The sequence below is a fragment of the Mandrillus leucophaeus genome, unplaced genomic scaffold, assembly GCF_000951045.1.
Source record: "Mandrillus leucophaeus isolate KB7577 unplaced genomic scaffold, Mleu.le_1.0 Scaffold374, whole genome shotgun sequence".
In the NCBI taxonomy this organism is placed as follows: domain Eukaryota; kingdom Metazoa; phylum Chordata; class Mammalia; order Primates; family Cercopithecidae; genus Mandrillus; species Mandrillus leucophaeus.
The window spans coordinates 1654955-1674918 of NW_012103965.1; the positions used below are offsets into that span (position 1 = coordinate 1654955).

The 19964-nt window shown below is 45.2% G+C and overlaps 2 protein-coding genes across 2 annotated transcripts in view; one reads left to right on the plus strand and one right to left on the minus strand.

Moving 5' to 3' along the window:
• The first annotated feature begins 6584 nt into the window (after positions 1-6584).
• LOC105546916 (putative protein FAM106C) lies at positions 6585-7280 on the plus strand. The gene has a single exon (XM_011990247.1). The coding sequence runs from the start codon at positions 6585-6587 to the stop codon at positions 7080-7082; it is 498 nt and encodes a 165-aa protein (XP_011845637.1). The 3' UTR covers positions 7083-7280.
• A 3073-nt stretch (positions 7281-10353) lies between these two features.
• The window catches only part of USP32 (ubiquitin specific peptidase 32), a 255762-nt gene continuing 246151 nt past the window's right edge, over positions 10354-19964 (minus strand). The window contains exons 30-34 of the mRNA XM_011990240.1: positions 17246-17437; positions 16317-16605; positions 14482-14906; positions 13723-13815; positions 10354-12610 (exon numbers count right to left, since the gene is read on the minus strand). Coding sequence (XP_011845630.1) covers positions 12437-12610; positions 13723-13815; positions 14482-14906; positions 16317-16605; positions 17246-17437 — 1173 coding nt within the window. The 3' untranslated portion in view covers positions 10354-12436. The remainder of the gene's footprint in view (positions 12611-13722; positions 13816-14481; positions 14907-16316; positions 16606-17245; positions 17438-19964) is intronic.

The following is a 19964-nucleotide window of genomic DNA, read 5'->3' on the forward strand; positions in this document are numbered from 1 at the left end:
CTCGAACTCCTGACCTCAGGTGATCCACCTGCCTTGGCCTCCCAGAGTGCTGGTATTACAGGCATGAGCCACCACACCCGGCCTTAATCTTTCAACAAACACTATTATTTCCTCTGTGCAAGGGACAGAGGATTTAGGGAGGAAAATCCTAGTCTGGGCTCTTCCTCCAAGACTCCCAACTGCAGGGCAAGCAGACACAGCGGGCACAGGAGCACCAGGTCTACAACATAGAAGTCAAGAGAGGAATGCAGAAACATCCGGGAATGCAGCCCAGACTCACACTGGCCTGGGGCGGAATCCCCCTCCACTGCTGACTCTCTAGGTGCCCTTGATAGTTTAATTCACTTTTCTGAGCCTCAGTTTCCTCATCTGTGAAATGGCGGTGATGACAGCATTTACCTCATGGGCCTGTTGTCAAGATGAAACAAGATGCCGGGCCAAGAGACGATATTCAATAATTTATAATTATTATGGTGATTCTTTACATTGGAAAGAGCAATGAAGGACGGGCAAGACCCACAGGTGGGGAGTAGGGAACACTGGGCGGAGGCTGGAATTATGCAGAGTGATGCATAATGAACTCTGATCTGTGGTTGGTGGCAGTTCTTTCCTAACCAAGGGAGAAATCTTAAGACCCTTCAAGGGGCCACCTTTCTGCCCAGACACTTAGGGACATCCCTCAGCACTCCGTCCCAACCACACACAACAGAGGAAGACCTCCCAGCCTGACCTTCACCTAGAATTGTCTAAGGTCATCCAGAGCATCAGAGGGAGAAAAGGGGGCCCTCTGAGGCCCAGGGCTACCCCGCGGTTCTTATGTCCTGCCCTGGGGGGTGGCGGGTGCAGAGTTGAGAGTCAGGTTGAGCCCACATCCCTGAAAGAAGGGGCTCTTGGCCAGGGCTCCTCCTGCTTTCTCATTGTGGGGACTGATCGGGTTGGGGACCAAATTCCCATTTCATTTCCCTCTAACCCTTCCTCTCCCACTTCCCGTGGCTTCTCTGCTGCTGGCTCTGTCACGTGTCCATCTCTCTGCTGCTGGCTCTGCCTCTCACAAGCCTATCCTGTGTAGAGTTGCTGCAGTCTCCCCCAGCACAGGATGGGTGCCTGCCCCTGTCCCCACCCTTGGCTTCAGTTTTGTCTAGATGGGTTCACCTAGACAAAATACAGGCTGCCCAGTTACATCTGAATGTCAGATAAATAACAAATCCTTTTTTTTTAATATCCCTAAATTACACAGGACATACTTACACCAGAGCACTGGTGACACTAGCCTTGGAGCGCTCTCCCTGGCCACTCCCCGCAGTCTTGCTTCCTCTTGTGAAGTCTACGTGCCAGCCAAGACCCAGCGTGTGAGGCCTGGCCTGATCTCTGCTCCCTGTCTGCTCCCCCAGCAAGAGTCCCTGAGGAAAAGAATGGGGGATCGTTAGAGCCATCAGAGCATCGAAGTGTCCAGGCCAAGGTTGGTCACATAGAGGGAGGGCAGGTGGCAAATGTTTGCAGCATGAGTGAATAAAAGGAAAAATGATAGCAAAGAATGGAACTACCAGGCACCATTCCAGGGCTGGGACTAAATATTTACCTTGCCCATTGGGCAAAGATAAGCCTGGTTTTCCAGGCTGTATTTATGCCAGCTTTCCTTCAGGGGCTGACACAGTCAACTTGGTATCGTTACAGTTTGATCAGCGGTTTCCACATGTGGGGTCTGGGTGTACGAGGTGCTTGATCCTCAGCTTCCGCCATTCCCCAGCTCCATGTATCTTCCCCAGGGAATCCGCTTCCCAGTTCTTGGGCCCTAAGTGTCTTTGCACCTCCATTCTGCTGCCGGGTCTGTCCCCAGTCTCCACCAGGCTATTGAATCGGAGTTCATTCTACTCTAGATGAAGCTGTGTATCCTCGTTTAGCCCCTGGGGTCAAGCCACATCAGGAGCTGCTTGCAACATGATAGGACAGACTCGCCTGGGTCTACTACCTGCGTGGCCCCCTGGGAGACACCCCTCTTAAGGGAATAGGGTTGGGTATGACAAGCTGGGTCCAAGTGAAGCTTCAGAGATGGAGATGTAGGGGAGGAGGGACTCTGAGTTCAGTGTGGCAGTGATCACTCCGCCTCTGGGACTCACGCCAGGTGTATAAGGAGAATGGAAACTGCACGTGAAAAAGGGAAAGGTGATTTCTTTCTTAATTTTTTTGGGCGGGCCGGGGGGAAGGGTGATTTCATGGAAATAGGAACAGCTCTGCTTTGGGAACGCCTTCATGGAGTGTAAAGGGAACAGTGAGCAACTCTGGCCCCTGGTGTCCAGCCTGGGAGGCAATGCCTAGAGGCAGTGGTCATGTTGGGCGAGGGGTGCCCAGAAGATCAGGTGGTCCTGCTCAGAGGACACCACGTGGCAGCTGAAAGGGCTAGTTTAAGAGCACATCTGAGATTCCCTCTGGAGGCTGCCATCAGTATTTAGGGGGAGAGTGGGTCTTGGCAGGGGGATAAAGGGTAGAACCAACGAAACCTGAGTCATTACAGCGAGTGACCTTTCGCTGAGCCTGAGGCTGCTGTGACCAGGAAAATACAGCCAGCATAGAAACAGATTCACAGTCGGGCGCCGTGGCTTGCGCCTGTAATCCCAGCACTTTGGGAGGTCAAGGTGGGCAGATCACCTGAAGTCAGGAGTTTGAGACCAGCCTGGCCAACGTGGTGAAACCCCATCTCTACTAAAAATATAAAAATTATCTGGGGGTGGTGGTGATGCCTGTAATTCCAGCTACTTGGGAGGCTGAGGCAGGAGAATTGCTTGAGCCTAGGAGGCAGAGGTTGCAGTGAGTTGAGATCATGCCACTGCACTCCAGCCTGGGCAACAGAGAGAGACTCCCTCTGTCTCAAAAAAAAAAAAAAAAAAAAAAAAAAAAAAAAAAAAAAAAAGCAGCAGCAGTAGCAGATTCATGGAGACACTACTGCTTGGAATTTGGTGATGCTTCAGGGAGTGGAGCTGGCCTATGCTCCAGACAGGCATAAACTATCAATGTAAACACAATTACACCTAAGCCTCTGCAGGCATGGTGCTGATGCTGTCCCTCCCAAGCAGGTATCATCCGGATGGGTACAGGCCCTAGAGGCTGACATTTTTCTTTTCTTTTCTTTTCTTTTTTAAGACAGAATCTTGCTCTGCTGCCAGGCTGGAGTGCAATGGTGCGATCTCGGCTCACTGCAACCTCAGCCTCCTGGGTTCAAGCAATTCTCCTGCCTCAGCCTCCCAAGCAGCTGGGACTACAGGCGTGTACCACCACACCCAGCTGATTTTTTTGTATTTTTAGTAGAGACGAGGTTTCACCGTGTTAACCAGGATGGTCTCAATCTCCTGATCTCATGATCCGCCCACCTCGGCCTCCTACAGTGCTGGAATTACAGGTGTGAGCCATCACGCCCGGCCAATGTTGACATTTTTCGAGGCAGCTATGGAGTTTGAATTTTCCTCCAAATTTACATTGGCTATTTCCCCAGTTCAAATTAGGCCTGACTGATTTCTCTTTCTCTTTCTTTTTTTCTGAATACGTATCAGTTTTGGATTGAGGCCTAGCATTTCCACTACCATCCAGAGGAGAGATGAGAAAACCAGAGTTGGGCTCTTCATCCCAGGGGAAAAAGCAACGGGCTGCTCTGGAACGCTGCAGAGTCAGGGCTGAATGAATGCAGGAATGGGGCAGGCAGCCGGGGAGTGTGCCGGCCGCGTGACGAGCCTGCCATAGTGTCCGGATGGACATGTGGTATTTGGTTTAAAGCCCACGCTACTGGGGCATAAACAGCTGGGGATAAATGATCAGACTCAATTGTTCTTTCCTTTCCCAGGAAAGGCCAGGAAGGAAAAGGCTCCAGTTTAAGGGAGAAGGCATTGTCCTCAGTGGATGAAGCACAGTCAGGTAGCCCGGTCTGGCAGGGGGCCAGTGGGGAGCACGAGTTTCTCATGACTGCTGTGGCTGGTGGCTGCCTTCACAACAATAGCACATTGGACCCCTGTCCTTCCCATCCTGCCTCTGAAACGATCACATCGATGTTAAATCTCTGATAAGATACTTTCAGATACTCTGAAGTCCAGTTGGGAACTACAGTCCTTGCTTGACTCAATCCGGAATCCTTTCTCCCTCCCTGGTCCCATCTCCCCATCTGCTCCCCCACAGTTCTTCTCTCTATCCAGCTGCTAAGGTCCCTCGGCCATCAGAGGCGAACAGAACAAACCTAAGACATCACTCTCCATCAGGAGGCCTGCATGACTCTTTATTTGCACCAGAGTTTCTCATCTTCCAGGAATAAGAGGAGGAGCTGCTTTGGGGACACCCACTTCCTCTCCTTACGTAACAACACACTGCATTTGCACAAGTGTCCTTGGTTGTAAAGGGTTCCACACTCACTTTTTTATTCAGGGCCTATTACAAGAGTCTAAGGTAGCTAGGATCATGGTGACACTGATCCCTTGTCAAAGATGAGGCCACTGAGGCTCAGGTGACTACTGTTGTGCCAGGAGTTGCTAAGTGGTGGATCACAGACTCCAGTTCAGGGGGAGATAGGGTGGTAAAGAAGCAGCTGGATGAACCTGGGTTTGAATCCAGCTCAGAAACATTCCATCTGTGTGACACCACAGGCAAGTGACTTAATCTGATTGAGCCTCAGCTTCCTCATCTAGAAAAAGGGGTGATCATGCATCCCTCATATGAACATTTACAAATCATGAGTGAAACATGCATAGCATAGCATGGGGTTTGGCAGATAGAAGTCCAATAAATGTCTAAGCCCATCTCCAGCGTTTCTTCCAGTTCCAAGCTCAGGACTGTCCTTTAAGCCAAGTGAACATGTTTTGGATGATTTAGCCCTCTCCTTTCCCCCATCCCTCCCCAAGTGACAGGATGTTTATTTGCAGCTTCGTGCTGCAGAGAGCTCTGCAAACAAGGAGTGGCAGCCGTAACTTTCTCCAGCTGGCACAACAATGAAAGGCCACAGGCCCTGGGGCTGCTCCCTACGGATGTCCAGTCTTGGGAAACAGAGGCCAGGCAGCAGGCTGGCTGCTCCGGGCACTCCCTGTGGCTTCTTCACTCTAGCTGGCTACCCAGTATACTGACTAGGAAAACGGCCTTTGAAAAGGCCCACCCTGTGGTCACCATGATTTCTAGCAGACCAAATGAGTGTTTTCCTGGTAGCACTGTCAACTCCTCTTGCTGGAGACAATTCTCTGGGAGCTCCTCAGGCCCTGCTAGAGCACTGTGTGCTTGGCTTTCTGAATGCTTAGAGGTGACAGGTGCTTTAGCGGACATCCAATCCACAGCGGTTGCTCAGGCAGCACCACACCTCAGGCAGCAACTCCAACATCATCTGCTTTAGCTATGGGTCCTTCAGGTAAATGTGGCTGGAATGGCTGGAAGACAGGGTTGGGTCTCAGTGTTGTTTCAAAATAAAAGCTGAAGACAACTCCCTGACTATTCACAGGGGGAAACGAGGCACAGAGGGGGCAAGTGATCCCCAAGGTCATACAATTCTGCCAAGTGCAGAGCAAACACTGCAGACTGGACTCCTGGTCTACTGCTTTTCCATGGCATCAGCTAAGATGACTGCTCTGAACCTGGAGCTACGGCAGCCCCTGATGATGACCACGGGCATCTCCTACTCCATTCTGGAGGCTCCCTGTTGATCCCTAATGTGGAAGTCCCCTTCTTCCTCCCCAGTTTGTAATCGCAGTGGGCACTGGGGTTTAGCCATCAGCAGCAGAGGATCCTGCTACAGAAAACTGAAGGGTGGTACTGAAAAAATCATCAGATCAGCAGAGAAGTCCTGTCCCCTTATCCGCAGGGCCTTGGACGGCTCCTCCAACCAGGCACATGTCTCCTTCCTGGGCTGCACTCAGCTGTGACTGGGCTCCTCTCTCTGGCATGCCTCCTCCCTGTCAAAGTTCTTCTAGGTTTTCCCCCTTCTGCCTCCTTTTTTCTTCCTCCTCCACTTCCTTCAGTCTTCCTGGGGCATTTCAAGCCTCGTACCCATCTGTGAGTTCCTCTTGGGCTCGTGGTAAGGTCTAAAGTTTGTTATCAAGAGAAATTCTAGCCAAAGTAGATTGTGAATATGAAAAAGAGAGAAATTACAGCAAACAGAACTTATGCTTATAATAAAATGGTCTAAAATAGAAATGTATGTGCCAGGCGTGGTGGCTCACACCTGTATTCCCAGCACTTGGGGAGGCTGAGTCGGGTGGATCACCTGAGGTCAGGAGTTCGAGACCAGCCTGGTCAACATGGTGAAAATCTGTCTCTACTGAAAATACAAAAATTAGCTGGGTGTGGTGGCGTGTGGCTGTAATCCCAACTACTTGGGAGGCTGAGGCAGGAGAAACACTTGAGTCCAGGAGGTGGAGGTTTCAGTGAGCCGAGATAGTGCCACTTCACTCCAGCCTGGGCGACAAGAGTGAAACTCTGTCTCAAAAAAACCTAAAATAAATAAATATATAAATAAAATAGATATGTACTTATGCAAACCATAGAAAAATGTTTGGCAACCATCCCAAGATACCTGACAATGTGAAATACTTCTATTACCACTGGCCTGACCTTCAAAGGCCTTCATGGCCCCTGCCTTGCTGTTATCGTCTATATTCCTCTTGCATCTTCCACTCAGCACGAACAGGCTGCATTGCCTCCAAAACGCACCACTTGAATCCTGCCTCTGCTCCTTTGTCCATCTGAATCACCCTCTCCACGTTTCTGACCCTGCAATCCTGATCTCACTTCATGAGGAGGCAGTTCGCTTCCCTTTTGCATTTAGCTTTCCCCAGGATACACTGTCAACAGCCTACTACTGTCTGATGTCATCAGTCAGCACTTCATCAGAGACAATTATGTCTACAAAGCTTTTGGCTAATTACTGTCACTCCTCCTTACACATGTGCATATGTATATCATCTTTCCCTAGTGAGACTGGAAATAATGATTCCTTCCCTGGAGGAGTGGTTTCCATAAATGACCAACCCACTGACCAGTGCAAGCTAGCTGCGAAAGAGCTTCCTCTGAGGAACTTATTAGATGCAGATTCTTGGACTGCATGGGAAAGGAGGATCTCATAAATGTGGCTGTAATAGACACAGGACATTAGGTGTAATATGGGCAGGACTCCGGACTCAGCATATCCAACAAGCTGCTGGCTGATTCTGATGGTGCCAACGAATTATCAGGTTGGGAACTGCTGCCGCCTGAGAACCTAGCAGAGAGCTGCCAGGTGCTCACTCCCCTATTGTTTGGGTGCATGCCTCCTGATAATGAACTTGATCATAACATTATTGTTATATTATGCCTGTATTGTTTCCTTAAGTGAGGGAAGAATGCTTTTGAGTACCTAATAGGTGGCAAGCTCTGTGCCTACTTACATACATGATCCATTCCTTTTAATAACCTTTGGAAATAAAGTGGTATTTTCATTGGGCATTAGAAATCTGAAAACTTTCGTTTACAGTTGTTGCAACAGCAGAACTAGAATTTGACCTCCGACATAATGGGCTCAAAGTCTGTGACCTTTCTACTTACCAGGGGGCATGAACTGCCGGTTTGTATCTGGCTTGAAGATACCTTCGCTGGGCAGCACAGTGTTCAAAATTTTAAAAATTTACCAACACTTCTAAACTGGATACTTTGTATTAATATCTGGGTTTCTGGCTTCTCTTCATGGGAAAAACAAACAAACAAAAAAGGTTTGGTGAACACTGGGGCCCACATTCCTGCAGGGCAACAGTCACATGGAGCCTTTAGATGGGCATGTGCCTAGAACTCACTACAGTCCCCATCACTCCCTATTCTCTTACATCCTATTCCCAACTAGGTTCTCATAGGCCTGGGTTTGTGACTGCTGCACACTTACCTACTCTCTTGCTTCCCACTGGTCAGAGTCTGGCAAACTTAAAACGCCTCTTTTTGTTGCTTTCTCCTGTATGGATCTCTGATCACAGAGGTGTGTGCATTTCTGACCTTGTGATTTCAATACTAAGGAAGCTGTTGGTACATTATCAAGGGAAACTGGGATCGCTGCTCCCCAAGTTACACATTCTGGTGTGTCCCAGTAAAATTCTATATTCAGCCTCCAAACTAGCTGGGAAAAATGTGGCAAATCATCTTACTTGCTCCAATTCAGTGGTGTTTAGAAGTAAGAAGTCACTGTGAGCAATGCCACCAAGTGGTGGAGAGACTCCGTGCCGAATCGCCACCTTCAGCCAGAGAGGCTGGGAGGCTCAAGACCTCTCAACGCACAGGGCCATTCAGAAACTAGAAACAAAGTACTTGCCCGTCTCCCGAGGCTGGTCCTTCCAAGGTTTTTTTTTTTTTTCTTTTGAGACAAGGTCTCACTGTCACCCAGGCTGGAATGCAGTGGCACAATCGAGGCTCACTGCAACCTCAACCTTCTGGGTTCAAGCGATCCTCCCACCTCAGCCTCCAGAGTAGCTGGGATGACTACAGGCATGGGCCACCACACCCAGTTGATGATGATGATTATTTTTTTTTAAGAAATGAGGTCTCGCCATATTGCTCAGACTGGCCTTGAACCAGCCCACTTTTAGCTTTTTAAAAGACAGCCTTGGCCAGTCATGGCAGCTCACACCTGTAATCCCTGCACTTTAGGAAGCTGAGGTGGGCAGATAGCTTGAGCCGAGGAGTTCAAGACCAGCCTGGGCAACATGATGAAACCCCATCTCTACAAACATTAGCTGTGTGGTGGCGCACATCTGTGGTCCCGGCTACTGGGGAGGCTGAGGTGGGAGGATTGCTTGAGCCTGGGAGGTCAAGGCTGCCATGATTACCCCACTGCATTTACAGCCTGGGCAACAGAGTGAGACCCTGCCTCTATTAAAAAAAAAAAAAGAAGAAAAGAAAGAAACCTAAAAACAGACTGGCACTTAAAAGAGCTGTGCTTCATTTTTTGACTTTCTGTATTAATTTTCTGTTTGTTCCTTTCCTTAAACAAGCTGCCACTGCTGCTGATTCAACATGTTTCATTTTATACCTTTTTTTTTTGAGATAGAGTTTCGCTCTTGTTGCCCAGGCTGGAGTGCAATGTCATGATCTTGGCTCACTGCAACCTCTGCCTCAGCTTCCCAAGTAGCTGGGATTACAGGCATGCACCACCACGCCCGGCTAATTTTATATTTTTAGTAGAGATGGGGTTTCTCAATGTTGGTCAGGCTGGTCTTGAACTCTCAACCTTAGATGATCTGCCTGCCTTGGCCTCCCAAAGTGCTGGGATTACAGGCATGAGCCACTGGGCCTGGCCCATTTTATACATTTTTAATATGTATTCTTGTTTTTGGAAAATGTGAACAGAGGGCTATTAAACTCTTTTAGAGTCGGTATAGTAAAGAGGTAAAAAAAAAAAAAACACAACAAAACAAACCAAAAAAACCCTCTTTGTAAGACAGGATTGAATATCGTTGGACTGAGCACTTACCAAGCAACTGTGCCAGGCATTTGTGTCCATTTAATTCTTACAAGCCTGAGTGTAAGGTATTTTAATTTTATAGGTGAACAAATAGAAGCCGAGGGTGAAGGACCTACAGCTGTCACCTTCATTTCTTCGCAACACTGCCAACTGTCTCCTTGGATCTCCCAGACAGACAACTAGGGATATCTGGTTTCTCAGTGCCCCCTACAAACCTAGACTCATTTCAAGGCATTATGCAAATGAGAAGCTTTCCTTCTCTTCACCTCATCTCCTGATCTGCACAAAAAAGACTGTAGGACCCCCTGTAGGTACCAATGTAGGCACCAATCCTCAGTTTACCACCTGCTCTCTACTTGCTTCCCTGCCATAACTTTCTAAAAGGGATGTGAGCCATGTTTAAAGTCACCTGGTCACTGCAGGGATCTTGTTCTACCCTCTACATCAGTGGTTGCCAACCTTTTTGGCACCAGGGACTGGTGTCGTGGAAGACAATTTTTCCACGGACTTGGGGGGACGGGGGGAATGGTTTCAGGATAAAACTGCTCCACCTCAGATCATCAGGCATTAGATTCTCATGAGGAGTGCACAACCTAGACTGTAGCACGCACAGTTCACAATAGGGTTCGTCCTCCTGTGAGAATCGCATGCCGCTGCTGATCTAACAGGAGGCAGAGCTCAGGCGGTAATGGGAGTGAGGCAGAGCGGCTATAAATACAGCGCGCCGCTCACCTCCTGCTGTGCAGCCCGGTTCCTAACAGGCCATGGACAGTACTGGTCTGCAGCCCAGAAGGTGGGGAATCCTGCCCTACAGAGTTTCCAGCCTCAGAGATGAAGCATCCCCTCTGTAAGTCAGAAAGAAATTATTCAAGTAGCAGAATTAAAACAGGATCACAGAGAGGGAAGCTGAAGAATTTGACTTTCTGGGTTTACTCGTATGAGGAAAAACAACACATAGAGGCATCCACAGTATTTAATTTGTTTGGATAATAGTTACAGATAAACAGGTACACCCCATATACAATTACCAATACTTTTTATACAGTTCATATTTCAGTACATCAACACTATTTTATTTACACTCTATTTATGTACATTAACATCTTTCTAATGTCAGTGCATTGTCAACAAGTTTTATACAGTAATTTACAAGGTGAATGTAGTTAATAGTTAATTTAATAAATTTTCTGCTAGTTCATGAATTTAAAAAATTAATTACAACCAGTATAACAAACACAGATCAAACAACATTAGTAGATTGTGCTACCTGCTTAAATAAAACATCTGTAAAGAAATTATTTAAAATCTTCCACTTTTTAATGGGACATGTCCAGGTAGGAATGGACAGATTTTATATACTGAAAATCTTGAAACTATAAAGTCTGCATTTTGTCTGACTTTATTACATTAGACAATTGAGGCCACTCCTACCTACTTGCAATTATATTTTCTCTGAAAAGGATTTCACTTTAGGTAGCCATTTAAGATAACCTTTCCAAATGCTTTGAGAACTAGATATTAATAGTTACTGGCCTCAGATATCAGAACACAAATGCTTAGTTACATTGGTAATTACTACCTATGAGGAAGAAAGGGTAGTGGAATCTGACAGTTAATGAGAATCAACTTGCAGGATCTAAATGAATAAACAAAGACCAAAAATAAGGTGAAACATTTCCTTCAAGTATATATTTAAAAACTACATGAAAAAAATGCTACCTGAAATAAATAATATTTATACTTTTGTTCCAGTCTTGAATAATTGGAGGAAAAAATGAAGTAAGCAAAGAAACATAACTTTCAATGACTACTGTAAAATTAAAAAAAAGACAAATATCAAAATAAAAAAATTACTGGACATGCAAACAAAGCAAAACTAAAGTTGACTTCCTAAAACCACCAATTTCATTAAATATACTTATGAACTCCTAATGTCTGGGATGTGTTTTGTTTGTAATTTATAGCCCTTAGAGCCATCAAATACACACAAGCAAGTTCATCTGCATGTGCTCTCTCTTTTTTAAAGTGCAAAGCAAACACGGAAAAGAACAACCACTAATTGTGAAACGCGATCTAGCTCCGATGCTGCTTACCTTCCCAGAAGCTCTTGTTGCAACATGTGCATGTGAAGATGGTGCAAATATTGGCAACTGCCCCCCTTCCCTCAGCATGGGCGGGGCCGGGGGTGCAGAATACATTTCTGAGGATACTTGAAGTATCCTAAATGTAAGATGCCTCTGCTGGGAGGGCCATGGTAGCTGGATTTCCCAGGATGCTTTTTCTTTCTACTGGGTCTTCTACTGGGTCTCTGAGTGGAAGGCACATAGCTCTTAAGAGAGCCTCCCTTTTAGACTGACCACTATATGCCCCAGCTACCAATGACTGGTTGTGTCTCAAACATAAACACAACAAAAACAAAAAGCAAGAAAGACAAAGAAAGGGTAGCGAAACAGTTTTAAAAAAAAATGGAAAAATCCTCGTCCATGCCATAAGAATCATTTGCACACCTTCATGATCTTGCTTTCTCCATCTTGTCAATATAATGGAATAAAACTTCAGGAAAAAGGAGGTAGCATATCATGTCGTCCCTAGACAACATTATAATTTTTTTTTTTTTACTTTGACTCCAAGGAAATCTTTAATATTTGTTATGATTATTGGTAAACTCTATACTCACTACATATTTGTTCATATCTGGACAAGCACAAATTGAATTCTTATTTGGTCCCAGGTGGCTGGTGCCAAACCTTTTGTTTACAGGCTAATGGTGGGATCTGCCTGAAAGTTCTCTATCGGAGAGCTTGTATGAGACTTCAAAATAAAATTATTACTACTCTTAAAGTTAACTATTTTAATTAGAATTTTTATTTTGTGCTTCAGGGTCACAGGATAAAATAACTACATTTAGCTTGCCTTTCAGTGACACTTTTGCCAAATGTCAGCTACAAGGAGTCATCTCCCTCACTACCAAGCTGTCTAGCAGCCAGAGTGGTAGCTTTACTGTAACACACAGTACTTTTTGTAATCAGACTCAAAGTCTTCATCCATACTGCTTGTGTCTGCCATCTTTTTGCCATCAATCTTTGGCAGAAATTGTGCATAGTCTATCCCCTGCTGCTCATAGAAAAGAATGTAGGCAGAGTCGGTGTCAATTTCATCAGGGTGAAGTTCCTGAAAGGGCAAGAAAAACCTTTAACAAAAAGCCATCACTATTATGGCTCTAAATCCTTGCCAGGAAAGGGAAGACCAACCCTCTGTAATTACTAAACCTGATGGCTTCCAATAAGCTCACTAGTTTGGCTGTCTCACACCTGCCCCTTTAAAATGAGCCCCATTATTTCCAATGTTTGCTTTGGGGAAAATATTTTGACCATAGACAAGCCAAAAAAGAATGACCTAAAATCCCATCAAATTATATTTATTTATTTATTTTGAGACGGAGTCTTGCTCTGTCACCAGACTGGTGTGTAGTGGCGTGATCTCAGCCCACTGCAACCTCTGCCTCCTGGATTCAAGTGATTCTCCTGCCTCAGCCTCCCGAGTAGCTGGGACTACAGGCGTGTGCCACCACGCCTGGCTAATTTTTTGTATTTTTAGTAGAGACAGGTTTCACCATATTAGCCAGGATGGTCCCAGTCTCCTGACCTCATGATCCGCCCACCTCAGCCTCCCAAAGTGCTGGGATTACAGGCATGAGCCACCACGCCCGGCCCAACCCCATCAAATTCTAACAGTCTAGAAGATAGGAGCTTTTTGCATTAACTAACTCCCCCTTTTTTTTTTTTTGAGACAGAGTCTCTCTCTGTTGCCCAGGCTGGAGTGCAGTGGCGCAATCTTGGCTCACTGCAACCTCCACCTCCCAAGTTCAAGCCATTCTCCTGCCTCAGCCTCCCGAGTAGCTGGGATTACAGGCATGCACCAACACGCCTAATTTTTGTGTTTTCAGTAGAGATGGGGTTTCACTATGTTGGCCAGTCTGGTCTCCAACTCCTGACGTCAAGTGATCCACCTCCTCAGCCTGCCTCAGCCTCCCAAAGTGCTGGGATTACAGGCATGAGCCACTGCGCCCAGTCAACTAACTCTTCATTTTTCCTCACTACTCATGTTTTCATTCCCTACTCTGCATATCACTTTTGTTACTTTAATACTGACAGCATCTATATATTGATTCTAACAGAAATATCTATTTCCTATTCAAGAGATAATCCATTATTTCAACAAATGTTCCCCAGTTCTGTTGATATTCTGTTTCTAACTTTCATTCAAAGTTTGAGAATGTTTACCTTACAGCTGCTGTCATTGTAACAGTACCACTTGCAGTTTGGGTTTTTGGCATAAGTGACGTAATGGCCCCCACCCAGAATTCCTGAATGGCACTGTAAGAGATAAGAGAGTGGAGGTATGTTAATAGTAAACTGTACTATGGCCAGGGTATAGCGCTAGGATCTGAGTAGGAGAACACTGATCATGTAAACGATCAGTAGGTGAAAAAATATTTTAGAACTCTCTTTTTCTAAAACGAAAATAAGCAAAAAGCAAAATTCAAAAGTCATAAGCCCCAAGTCTTGTGTGGATAAACAATCATTTTATAATTGTAATTACTATATTATTATTATTATTATTGAGACAGGGACTTGCTCTATCACCCAGGCTGGGGTGCAGTCGAGTGATCACAACTGTCTAAAGACTTGACCTCCTGGACTCAGGTGATCCTTCTGCCTCAGCCTTCCAAGTAGCTGGGACCACAGGCACATGCTACCATATGTAGCTCCATTCAAAAATTATTTGAAGAGATGGGGCCCAGGCTGGTCTCTAACTTCTGGGCTCAAGCTATCCTCCTGCCTCAGCCTTCTAAAGTGCTGGGATTACAGGTGTGAGCCACCACACCTGGACAAGCCAAGATTTCTATGTTAACTTTGTCTATCACTAAGCTCAATGCTAGGAAATAAGCAGGACCTGAAAGAATACTTGCTGATGAATACATGAAGACAACTGAACAAAACACAGACCACTCTCTGAAAACCATATAATAAACCACTTACCGAAATTGCATATAGATTATAAATAGGCTTAATACGAGTGTCTTCTCTTTGGTCATCAGTGCTGTCTTCTTCACTGTGGTTTCCAAGCTGACCATTGCTGTAGCCATTGCCACATGCTTCATGCTCATAAAGGAATCCATTGGCCAAAGCTACCTCGTGGTCCTGAGGAGTGACCAGCTCTGGCTGGCTGCCCCCCAGCATATGCCCTCGGCTCAAGGCGTCAGCCAGCTCACAGATCTGCCCAGCCCCATTATCTCTGCTGGCATCCAAGTTCTCCTTACTACTTGACAGTTTATTTTTGCTGCCAATCTGGGGCAGCCGGAGCCTCCCTTTGCTCCTCCCCAAAGTCCGTGGGCTGCTACTAGGGCTGCTGTTTTTGCTGGAGGGACAGCTGGCTCCACTTTTTCTTGATGAAGAAGGAGAACCTATGAACAGGACAGAAGAAAAGATTCACAAATCCAAATGCCACAAGGTAAGCCGGCCCCAAATGCTAACTCTGAGGTTAGCTTCACAACTGTACACACAAAGGTGAAGACAGGGGAGTCGTGACTGGCTGCTCTTTAGTTCCTATTATGTAGCCAGTAAGTTACATTTTTGTCTTCTTCAATGCCAAGTCCCTATAAGCAACAATGTCCTGAAAATGTAAAGTACATTATAGGGACTCAGAAAATAGCAGAAAGATGATTTATGTCAGATTCAGCTGAAAAAAATCTAACTATTAGAGTAAGGAGTTTTCCAAACACAGATTCCTCTCCTTTGTAAAATTAGACAAAAAATGTGACCACCATGTACTGAGTACTTCCTATTGTTAGGCATGGTACTGGGAATTTCCTGCTGTCCATTGTTACCTCTATGTCTCACAAAAATCCTGTAAGGCTTTAAACTTTTTGGTCATAGCCTCTTACCCAATTCTCTTTTATACCTTTAAAAATTACTGAGAACCCTTAGAATTTTATGTGAATTTTATCTATCAATATTTCCCATATCAGAAATTAAAACAGGAATGAGAAAGTACAATACATTAGCACAGAATTCACTGTCAAAGTGACAATATTATTCCATGTCATCTTGTCTCTCACACCATTGTACACTTGTGAGAGAATGAAAGTGAAAAGGTACATATTGTTTTAGTATTTTTATGAAAATAGTTTTGGGCCAGGTGCAGTGGCTCACACCTGTCATCCCAGCACTTTAGGAGGCCAAAGGAGGAGGATCCCTTGGGCGCAGGAGTTCGAGCCCAGCCTGGGAAACATGTAGAGCCCCATCTCTACAAAAAGTACAAAAATTAGCCAGGTGCAGTGGTGTGTGCCTGTAGTCCCAGCTACTCAGGAGGCTGAGGTGGGAGGATCGATTGACCCCAGGAGTTCGAGGCTGCAGTGATCTGTGATCTGTGTTGCACCACTGCCCTCCAGCCTGGGTGACAGAGTGAGACCCTGTCTCAAAAAAATAAAAAATAAAAAAAATAAAAATAAAGAGTTTTGATCCTCCAGACCCCTTGAAAGATGGGGAAACTCAGAACTTTTGCTATAAGGGGACAAGACAGCAGCTATCATTCCTGTTTACCATATATCAGGCACTGTGTGAAGTGCTTTACTCTCCATGTGTCAGACTCTCAACTCTGTAAACCTAGTATTATCTCCATTTTACAGATGAGAAAATAGATTCGGGGAGGCTGAATCTCTTGCTAAAAGTTACACAGCTCAAATACAGATAGGTCTGATTCCAGATAGGTTCCTTTCACCAACCAACCTGATGTTCTGAAACAAAAGACAGAGAAACATATGTAGCCTACAGGAGTCCCAAGAAAGCACCTGCATAAGGCCCTCAGGCCTCACCTTTCGGGCTGCTGATGATGTTAGCGCTGAGTGAGGATGGGCTTTTGCTCAGGAGCACGTCCTCTTCCCCAGCCGAACTCTGCGCATCCACTTTCTTCACCTCTCTTGCCAGAACCCGGGGCTCGGAAAGCTCATCCCCCTGGGGTGTGAGTGGTTTACGCCGACAGAGAGACGGGTCTCTTGGTACCAAAAAAGCACTTGGATCAAAACTTTCCCGAGGAAATTTGACAATTTTCTGTGATTTTATCCACCGACCATTTACAAATTGAAATCGCTTAAGATGAATAATCTGGAGAAGTAAAGGTAGAAAACATCTGCATTAAAGGGTTCTGAAGATACAAAATTTATATGGAAAAAACAAGTCAAATACATGTGAATGTTTGAGAATATATAACAGAACATTTACTCTTCATAATTTTTTAAAGACTTCAAAAATATGGTTTCATAAAGGCCTCCACACAGGCCCCAGTGCACCGGTATGCTTGTGCACACACACTCCACTCAGCAGCGTGCCACAGCCATGTGACAGCGCAGTGGGTGTTGCCTCTGGCCTCAGTTGCTCTTCTAGAGTCCACAAAGGGCCAGCCGAAGCTTCCTCTCTCCACAGAGCCAGAAGTTCACCCTCTCCTGAAGTTCAAATTCGCCATGTTTTACCCCTTGTGGCAGTTCTCACATCGCACTGAATTGCAGTTACTGTGTACCTGACTGATCTCTTCTTCTAGGTTATAAGCTCTTTAGGAAAAGGAACTACCAAATATTTGTAGAAAGATTCATCTCTGTACTCAACATAAAAACCTTGCACAGAAAGTGTTTTAAACACTGCTGCAGGTAGGGTCGTATTCTCAGAAATAACAAAACTTCATGTTTGTTCATGTCTTCTTTCTTTCATGCTAAATTCCTGCTCTCTCAGAGGTAGGACTGTAACATACCAGGATGGGTGGAAGCCTCCAGAGATCCAGCTTCTTTGTTGCTAAGCAGTGGGTCTTACACTTGGAACAGTAGTACATCTCATTTTCCCCTAGCTCTTCCTCACTGGTGAAAGCACGGAGACAGCTGTCCAGGTTGATGGGCTCGGCTTGTGCTCGCCGACTCTGCTCCACACTCTCATGCTCATCGACAACCTGCAGGTAGAGGGAACAGGAGGAAAGGGGTGTGTGGGAAGGCATTTAAAGTGGTGATCTAGCTATGCATCAACCTCTCCGTCACTTACCCTTATTTTACTCTATATAAGGAAAAAGAAAATACAACTGGCTGGGTATGGTGGCTCATGCCTGTAATCCCAGCACTTTAGGAGGCCAAGGTGGGGGAATTGCTTGAATCCAGGAGTCCGAAACCAGCCTGGCCAACAGAGTGAGACCCTGTCTCTGTAAAAGAAAAATCTAAAAATTAGCCGGGCGTTGTGGCACATGTCTGTAGTCCCAGATACTCAGCAGGACTGCTTGAGCCTGGGAGGTAGAGGTTGCAGTAAGCTGTGATTACACCACTGCACTCCAGCCCAGATGACAGAGAGAGACCCTGTCTCAAAAATAAGGGAAAAGAAAACACAACCCAAACTAGAGTCTAAGCAAATACAGCACGTACACATTTATTCACAAATGTTACATCAGTAACATTCTGGATAAAATTTACATTTATATGACCATAGCTTTTCTTGAAAAATTTTTGAATGCTTCAAAATGACAAAAACAAAAATAACTGCATTTATTTAACAACTTTGGAATCCTATAAGGGATTACATGTGAGCTGGCCCTCAAGCCAGGAGTGTTGATAGAAAGCCATTTATTTTTAATCAGAAAGCCAGAGCATTATTAGTGTGCTGCAGACTTTACAGAGGCTAGGAGAAATAACATGAAACGCAGAAGCCAGATCTGGATGAGATAAGGGCACAGAAAAGCTCACCATGAGAAGATAACACAGCAGAGCCTGAAACCCCACAGGGTACAACTCATTTGCATCTGATCCCATATAAGAGTTATCAGAATACCAAGTTTATAATTATCTGTCTCCTCCCTCATGGGGCCTTTTTATCTGAGATGGTAACAAAAGGAAGAGCAAGCTCAAGAGTGTGCTGCTTTTGTTGAGAAGGCCCCTTAATACCCACCCAAACCTTTGGGGTCCTGTTAATCAGCATGTTAGGCTGTGGAGCAAGAAGGAGTTAAGTATAAGAAAGGAGAGAGAGCAAAGAGTGGGTAGGGTGCAGGGATGCATGTCGGGGGTGGTGTGGAATGAAGAAGAAGGAGAAAAGGAAGGATCTAGAGTGCAACAGAAAAAAAAGAATTTTTCCCTCTCCATTCCTGGCTGCTACCTGACAATCAATCAAGAACCACAGAGCTGGGATCCTTCTGTTTGTCCCTCTAATGTATGGGAAGGTGGGTGAAGCATCAGGGTTATAGATGCTACCAAGAGACTTCACACAGTATATATTTGTGTCCCAAAGCAGAGCCCGGACTACAAGGCCCACACTGACTGCCTCTCGGTGGCAAAGGTCACATATGTCCATCACCCACCCTATTTATTGCTCCTCCCTTCCAGAGGTGAACAGGTTCTCCTGAGGCAACTTCCTCCATGAATTTCCCTTCCTGAAACTCATGATGGGAACATTAGGCTGCCTGGAATACAAATTGGCACAGCTCAAGACATTCAGTTTAGAACGGGTTTTCAGGTGAGACTTTTTCCCTACATGAGAGGATGGTTGAGTCACGAGGCTGTCAAATGCTGCTATAAACTAGCAAGGCTGGGTTTGATCATGCAGCTAAGGTTCTAGCACTGCATAACTAACCAGGCTAAAGAGCTCATTTAAAAAGGGGAACTTAGAGGAAAATTCTTTTTTTAGAAAAGGAAATCTGGTTTGGACTTGGGTTATAGACTTCTTTTTTGAGTACAAATTCTGTAGTAACAAGATATTAACTGTCATCATCTTTTGAACTGGTCACTCAAGGAAAAAACTGACGTGCTTCAAAAGGAAACACGTTGTATCATAGTTGTTGGAATGAGTAGAAAAAGGGGTGTATCATATACGACAGTGTTTCTTTTCTCATAGCCAGTTCAATACTATCTCTATTACCTCTACCAGGAATACTTCATAGCCAACCACAAATTAGAGTAAGCTAGTAAAGAATGTTGATTTTATTGACTATATTTTCTGTGGAACACAGGCTATAGTGCTAGATGAAGACAGGGAGGAAAGAAGGCTGATAAAAAACATATTTATGGACTGCACTGACAATAATTTCTATTTATCAGTAAAATTTCCCAAAGTGATAAAGATTCCCTTTACCTCTTGGGATCTACGCTTAGATCCTCTACTCTATTTAACTTATTAAACAGTCTATAAATTACTTATAGGCATCCTCTTCTTTTTCAAAGTTGCTTTAAAGTTCATCTTTAACACAAAACATGGGAAATGAAGTAATAGTTTATATATATTTGTAAGACTATTAAAAAAGGAGAGAGGCCTAATAATTTGTCTAGTTTAATTTTCTTTCTTTCTTTCTTCCTGTTTTTTGCTTTTTTGAGACAGGGTCTTGCTCTATTAAAACCCAGGCTGCAGTGCAGTGGCGAGATCACAGCTCACTGCAGCCTTGATCTCTTGGGCTCAAGCAATTCTCCAACCTCAGCATCCCAAGCAGCTGGGACTTCAGGTGCACA